The sequence below is a fragment of the Zeus faber genome (assembly GCF_960531495.2).
Source record: "Zeus faber genome assembly, chromosome: 12".
Lineage (NCBI taxonomy): Eukaryota > Metazoa > Chordata > Actinopteri > Zeiformes > Zeidae > Zeus > Zeus faber.
The window spans coordinates 12,306,054-12,313,553 of NC_137196.1; the positions used below are offsets into that span (position 1 = coordinate 12,306,054).

Below are 7,500 nucleotides of genomic sequence, written 5' to 3' on the forward strand. Positions count from 1 at the left end.
TATTACAAGTTATTAGATGTTATTACGTATTGCGGGTTCTGACTCTTCGTCATGAAAATTCAATTCAATACAAAATTGCCGTAATTTATATCAAGTGTCCCACTTTACTACATCGTTAAATTTCACTGGAAGGCTCACATAGACATACCTGTTACAACATAATTGGTAATAATGTAATAACATGGTAAACACAAGGTAATCACTTATGACACTGTGTTATTACCGTGTTATTACACACCTCACAGTCAAGCAGCGAACACAAATTCATGATCACAAATTAACGCTGAGAGACACAAAGCCGTTGATGCCACTGACCTACATCCCCCTCCCTTTGGTTTTCATCTACCCATTCATCCTCCGCCCGTCCACCCTTTTCTCATGTATTCATCCATACTTCCTCTCTTCCACTCTGCCTCTCCTCTCTTATCCGTCCACTCTGTTTACCCCTTCAGCCCCCGTCCCCAACTGTCCCCAACCGCCCTGTGTCACGTTTGATGCCTTGCCAATGGACGGTGAGCACGAGCGGCCGCCTCTTGTGGTGGAAACCGCTCCGATTGAAACACGCATGCCAATCAAGGCGCGTTAATTTCATTAGCTCAACCCACGCCACCGGTAGAGCACGCAGCAGAACAAGAACGAAAGGGGGGGGGGGGCAATAAAAATGTTGCTCCTTTGACTGATGTGACGACTGGAAGCTGCGCAAAGACTGAAATTAATCTGCAGAAAATTTCACAGACCTATAATGCGCGCAGGGCACACTATAAAGTAAACTAGTGTGGGTGGCAACACATAAACACACCAAACAAGGAGACATCAAAACTCCCACGCCGGCGGTTAATGTACAAAGGGGCCTGTAAAAGGCTGCTACACGCACGACACATGCAGTCACACAAATAGAGCGTGTTTTTTTTCATTACGTATTTTCAGATTTATTTTGACCGCAGCAACATAACTGGAAAGTTGCGTCTTGGTGTCCTGATGTTTGTTAGCAGGAAAACAACTAAAAGTTGTCTCTGTTGTCACAAGATCCTATCACAAGTTTTCTATCCATTTCTCTCAGTGGCCAACATACACATGATCGAAACACACTTAATGCAACGGATAGATGAAACACACACACACAATATATGCACACACACACACACATAGACACACACACACACACACACACACGAACATTCACACAGCCTGAGACAGAGCACCAGTCTAAGAGGAGCGCAGCGTGGGTCATGCTGAGGTCCCAGGCTGCAGCTAAGGGTTATGGGAAAGAGACAGGCTTCTGGGTTAAGATCTGAGGGGGAGCGGAGGAGAGGGATAGAAGGAAATAACAGAGTCCGGGCTTAAAAGACTAGTGGAATGACACGGGAGTCACCCACAAAGGTAACGGCAATGAAAGAAGGTAGACGGAAGGGGAGAAACAGTAGATGTATGTTTTCATCTCCTTACAAAGTCTATCCCCATTCCATCCCGAAACGCCCGCTGCTCCGACGTGGCTTTCTTTACATGTGTTACCATTTTTTAATGCTACGGAGCACGTCAAAGAGAATAAAGAGACAGTGTTCCGAGGCAGAGCTGGCCTCCGCTGAACTTTGGGTGGTGGATATAATAAATTCTGCCATCAGGAAACAAGCAGCCCTGACCACACGCATATGGGGCTCACGCACATATGGTGCACACACACACACACACACACACACACACACACACACACACATTCACGACGAGGTACACACAGACAAAGAGGTACACACAGACACAGACACACGGAGAGTCACAGATCCAGAAGGATCTTTCTGTCCTTTTCATAAATCATATAAATATATATTATATACCACACGTATTCCACCCCATCTCTGAAAAGAAGAAGTGCAATAATCCAGTTGCCTTTACATCCACCCAAGCTATGGACGGACAGAAGGGAGAGAAAGACGGACGTTAAAAACCAAACGCACTTGAATTTGTGAGATAGGAGGACAGAAAGGAGAGCGAGAGAGAGAGAGAGAGAGAGAGAGAGAGAGAGAGAGAGAAAGGGAGCAAGGGGTTTGAGGCCTTCGCCCGGCATGCAGCTCTCCGAGCCGCTCTTTCCCTGCAACAGCCGAATGGATTCCAGATGTCAAGCTGATAAACAAACGGACTGTCATAACCTGATAAAAATGCGAGGCATTCGGGAGTGCTGACAGAGCCCGAGCGTCTGCAGTTTGTCACCGCCGTGCTACTCAGGGAGTCATCCCTGACATCTTGGTGAAGAGCTATTAGTTCCCAGGCAAACCTGTGGAGCTTTTGGTTAAGACTGAGACACGCAGCTACGCACACATCTACATCAGAACCCTCTGGGTTTCCCTCGGAGCTGACGCGCAAAAGCGTTAAGTTATATGATGTTATCTTAACACGCTGAATGAGATATTGTTCACAAATGCACTGTACGAAACTGTGAAAAGAGCTTTATCCCCCCTCGCCCCGCCGAGAAGGTTGGCTTTTTTTCGGTCGGGCTGAAATGGAATCTTTCTATGCATATACAGATCAAAACAGAGAGAGTGAGCTATGGCATCTACCCCGGCAGCTCGGTGACCTCTGGAAGTTAACTCCGACGCTTTGCCAGAGGAAGAGTGTTATTTCTCTCCCCTACAGAGCGTTGCCTGCGCGCAGGCAATTTAAATCGGCCCCGAAAAAAAGTGAACTTCCAAAGTGTTTGTGGGTCAGGGAGAAGGAAACCGATGGGCTGCCGGGGCCCGTCCCGACTCAAATCTAATACTGCGGTCTTTCATAATGCACACACGGTATAGTTCCAACTATTTTGTTATTCGTGCTCCTATAGCTGCTGAATATTACCACAAAAAAAAAAAAAAAAAAAACTCTGGTTATAATCAGGAAAGTTGTAGATGTCGCCAAAACAAAAACAGCAAATAACATGAAAGTCAACCTCCTCGTGGTGGAGCTATTCATGTCTGCATTTTCCAGATTGTTCTGTTGTCATAATATTATCTATCGCCCGCGGCTTATCTCCAAGACCCGGCACACGTTAACTTTGTGAGAGCGGATAGAAACGCTGGCACCCACATGGCCGACCAATAACAGATGCGCTAATTAACTTAATTAGAATGGAGATTGATGGCGATGAACAATTTGCAGTAACAATTTGCAAAAGGGCGAAACAAAATGAACAAAGGCGACTCAGCGGCTCGCCGGCCTGGATGGAGAATCATTTTGTTTTCGGTTGATCTTATCTTTCCGGTGTAAAGGGCGAGAAGGGTGCGAAGTATTCACACGTGTGATGTTGCAAATCTGTGGGGATGTCTGAACACGCGCCAACACACACACACACACAAGCACGCGCGTGCGCGCACACGCACGCACGCACGCACGCACACACACACACACACACACTCTTAGAGGTATTGAGTGCGACCCGCAGCCTCACACCGCCTCAAGTCCCCCCCTGTCATCAGATGCTGAATAAGGCGGCCGGGGAATTTTCAATCCCCAAATTGCCTTTGATGTACTTTGAAGTATCACGGAAGGCGTATGTGCGTGTGTGTGTGTGTGTGTGTGGGTGTGTGTATATGTGGGGTACGTTGTTGTAGTGGTACACACACGTACACGCATGTGTTGATGTGTGCATCAAGCCTGTGTCGAGATGAATGTCCCTTCCAGCTGTTGCACAACATATGGAGGGTGTTTGGATTGACACGGCAGCGGCACAGAAAGGACGGAGTGACTTGGAAAGACCGGCTCGTCCGATCATGTCGGCCCAAACTTCTAATGAGTGTCTCACTTTTTGTCCGCTTTTCCCCGCTCCGCCGGTCATTTGTTTTGTCCTCCTCCTCTCATTATCCATCCCTCGCCCCTCTGCTGTTCTCAGGCGTTGTATTCCCAGGCAGGCAGGGGCGGCCATAGTGCCGCAGTCATCGGTGGTGCGCGACTACAACGACCAAGTCGTTTCCCATGCAGCCTCATAGGAGGGTCTTTGTTTCCCCCCTCCAGGCTTTGGGGGTCCCCACGGCAGGGCTGTGCCCCACTCTGCTGCCTCCACAATGGGCCTTTATTCTGCCAAGTCCAACCCCCCACCCCTCCCCACCCCCATCCATTCCTCCACACCGCTCCCCTCATCAGTGGTCAGGGGCATGCGGGGGAAGGCAAAGGAGGGCACCGTGCCACCAGTTCACGTCCACGTCAGCCACACAGATCCAGTGACATGGGTGGGGTTGGATGATGAGGGTGGAGGGGGGCTGAAAAGACAGTGGCTTTTCGCCAGGGTCGTCCATAAGCCGGCGGCACGGACATTCTGTTTTTCCTTATTCCACCCGAGAAACACATGACACCTGAAGCGCGGCGCGACCCTCTCCCGGGACCGTGCGAAAACACACAGTTATAACCGTAACGACCGCGGTCGAGGAGTCAGCGCCCGTAGTGGTAATGACACGCAGGCATGAACGCACGCATGCACACACACACACACACACACACACACACACACACACACACACACACACACACACACAACAGAATAAAACTGGTTTCTAGAAAATGGGCAGACAGGCCTTGTCGTTTCTTGTCAAGACAAGTTGCTGATTTTTATTTGTTTTAGTTGGTGAGCGTTCCTGCTCCCTCGGTCGTCCCGTTTTTGGAATTCTTGAGCATGAAACCCGAACACATACTCACACGCACACACTCTGGCCCGCTCCCTGCGCTGACAGCCCGTCACAGGCACTAACAAATGGACGTCCTGCTCTCAACAAGGCTCACTCACTGTGCAGGGTCCCCAGCAGGAGAGAGGTTTAAGAAGAAAAGGGATGTGAAGGGAAGAAGAAAGCTGAGTGAGATGAGAAGACAGAAGAGCACCAAACTAACCCAACACCCATTTATCCAACCCCTGTTGAAGGCCTGTGCCAAGCACCGAGCAAAAAGGTATCCCGGTTAATCCGAAGCGCCTGTTAATGCGCCTGATGTCTTCCCGTTTATTACACATCTAAGTCTTAAAGTACGGCATAATCCAGCGTGATGGATGGAGGGGGCAGGGGGCACAGGATCCAACAAACAATTAGGCTGCGTCTCTGAACAAAGATATCTCCAGTTTGAGGCTCGCCACCGCCGAGGGAGTTAACGTCGGCATGGTAACGGGAGCCGGCGCCGGGCCACCGCAGAAGAAGAAGGAGAAGCGACCACGGAGCCCAGTGTTGTCAGAAGAGTCGGATGAGTTTCCAGAATGTTTAAGAAGTGGATCCAGCAGTGGGAATCAGTTGCAGACTCAGTTTGGCTCAGCGATCTACCCCAAAACTCTGTGTTCCTGTCATGCTGGCTGCGAAGGCCCGTAGCCACACACACACACACACACACACACACATACACACACACACACACACACACACACACACACACACCAACACACACACACACACACATGCAAACCTGCATTGAAATACACGTACAAATGCACACACAAATGGGATACATTTAGAGATGAACCCAAACACGTATCCTTGAAGTCTCAGGAAAGACGTTCACAAGGAAATAAGCTTCAAGGCTACGCCGACAAATCAGCAGAGAATGAACACCTCATGAATAAAACAAAGAAAAAGAGAAAGTTGATTCAAGTAAAAAATGTTGAACTGCAAAAATGCAACTTCTCTCTGTTTGTCTTTGTGTTGTTCTTTCTATTTCTCTCTTTTTTACAAATACATACATATATACACAAATACATACATACATACATACAAACATACATCCAGTATAAACACATATACATACATACATACATTCATACATAAAGACATACATACATACATACATACATACATACATACATACATACATACATACAGTACATATATACATATATACACATTTAGATACATACATACACTTTCATCCATACATCCCACAATATGTGACGCTGTGCCGAGCGATCTCTCGGAATCGCGTTCCTTTTGCATTTATTTGTCACAGAGATGCTTCTAATTATTTTGCCATTTGCACATTAATTAGGAGCAGCCACGCTGGCAGCCTCACAGACACACACACACACACACACACACACACACACACACACACACACACACACACACACACACACACACACACACACACCTGGCATTTAAAGAAAACTGCAGTGGGAGATGACAGAGACAGTCATGAGGAACAAACTGCCTTTATTTTTTTCCTAATCTCTTTTCGGACTGGAACCGGATTCTCGGTTCCCCTGCAACCGTGAGTTTGATTCTCCGGGTCCGTTCCTCTCCTCCTCCCCTCCTCTCACCTCGACACCCGTCCCCCTACGCCTCCACGCATCCTCCCTCTTACCTCTCCACCACGTCGTCTCCGCTCCAGCAGGTGGAGTCGTCCACCACGTTGTCCCCCTCGCACAGCATCTCCGGCAGCACTGCGAAGAAGGACTTGTAGCGCTGCAGGTACATCAGGAACTCCCTGGGGTGAGGTGGAGGGGAAGGTCAGGGAACCGGAGCAGAGAGAGAGCGAGAGAGGGAGAGAGGGAGAGAGGGAGGGATGTCAGCGCGTGGCACGACGGCATCTACGGCTTTCCCGATTCTACAACATTAACAACTGGGGATGTGTGCGTCGTTTCATTGTATAACGTACGTCGCTCACTGTCGATCGTTCAAATGGGAATTTGCGTGCATGCATTCGTAACAAAACATAAGGTAAAATTAGGGAACAATTATGAATAGCTGCACTGCACTCAAAAGAAAAAAAAAGCTTTATAGATAGAGATATCGTTCTATCGGTTGATACTGTGAGGCAGAAATTCTGTACAATTTATATGTTATGGCCACCCGTGAATAAATGATCCCTTGTGCTGCGTTCCACTGGAAGTCAAAAGTTCGCAAATTCACAAAATGTGTTGTTTTGGTTTTTTTTCCTCTGTCCAGGAAAACATGAAAAAAAAACATAAAATGTTAAAATAACATAAAAACTACAAAGTATTTTGGATTGAAATTCGAAGCGTTTCTGCCGCGTTGCTGTGACGTCGGGCCGGTTATCTCGGCAAACTCCAGCCCGAGCATTCTGACCCAGGAAATTCCGACTTGGAATTCTGACTTAAATGGCCGTTCCTTTGCACTTTTCCAAGTAGGAGGTCGGATTTTTCCGGTTTCAATGGAATGCAGCCTAATCATGGGGGGTTCATCGGGGGGTTACATGCTGAGATAGGACCTCATCCGTCAGAGCTGTCACCTGACATTGTGTACGTTCCAAATTCCATTATCGTGGATGTTTATCACCCGACACATTAATACACATAGGTATAGTGTATGACAGGTCTAGCTGGACAAAATAAACTGTTACTATAAAGTTAAAAAGCCTACAATACAGTATAGTAAAAAAAAAAAGACAATGAGTGTGTATGAGAAAAACTTTGTTCAAGGTCAATTAAGCCAACGTTCCCTGGGTGCATGCTTACCTAGAGGTCTTTCTCAGACTGCTATGTTTATCTTTCTTGGAAGGTTTCAGGGGGAAGGAGCTGGGGATGATGGGATGTGGAGTCCAGGT

At 47.7% G+C, this 7,500-nt stretch overlaps 1 protein-coding gene across 2 annotated transcripts in view; it reads right to left on the reverse strand.

The window, feature by feature from the left end:
* LOC307237563 (glypican-5-like) overlaps positions 1–7,500 on the reverse strand; it is a 101,934-nt gene that overhangs the window by 50,485 nt on the left and 43,949 nt on the right. Inside the window, exons 5-6 of one of the 2 annotated variants that reach the window (XM_080010302.1) lie at positions 7,412–7,471; positions 6,298–6,420 (exon numbers count right to left, since the gene is read on the reverse strand). In XM_080010302.1, the coding sequence (XP_079866428.1) occupies positions 6,298–6,420; positions 7,412–7,471 (183 nt within the window). The remainder of the gene's footprint in view (positions 1–6,297; positions 6,421–7,411; positions 7,472–7,500) is intronic. The other variant, XM_080010303.1, reaches the window with a different exon arrangement.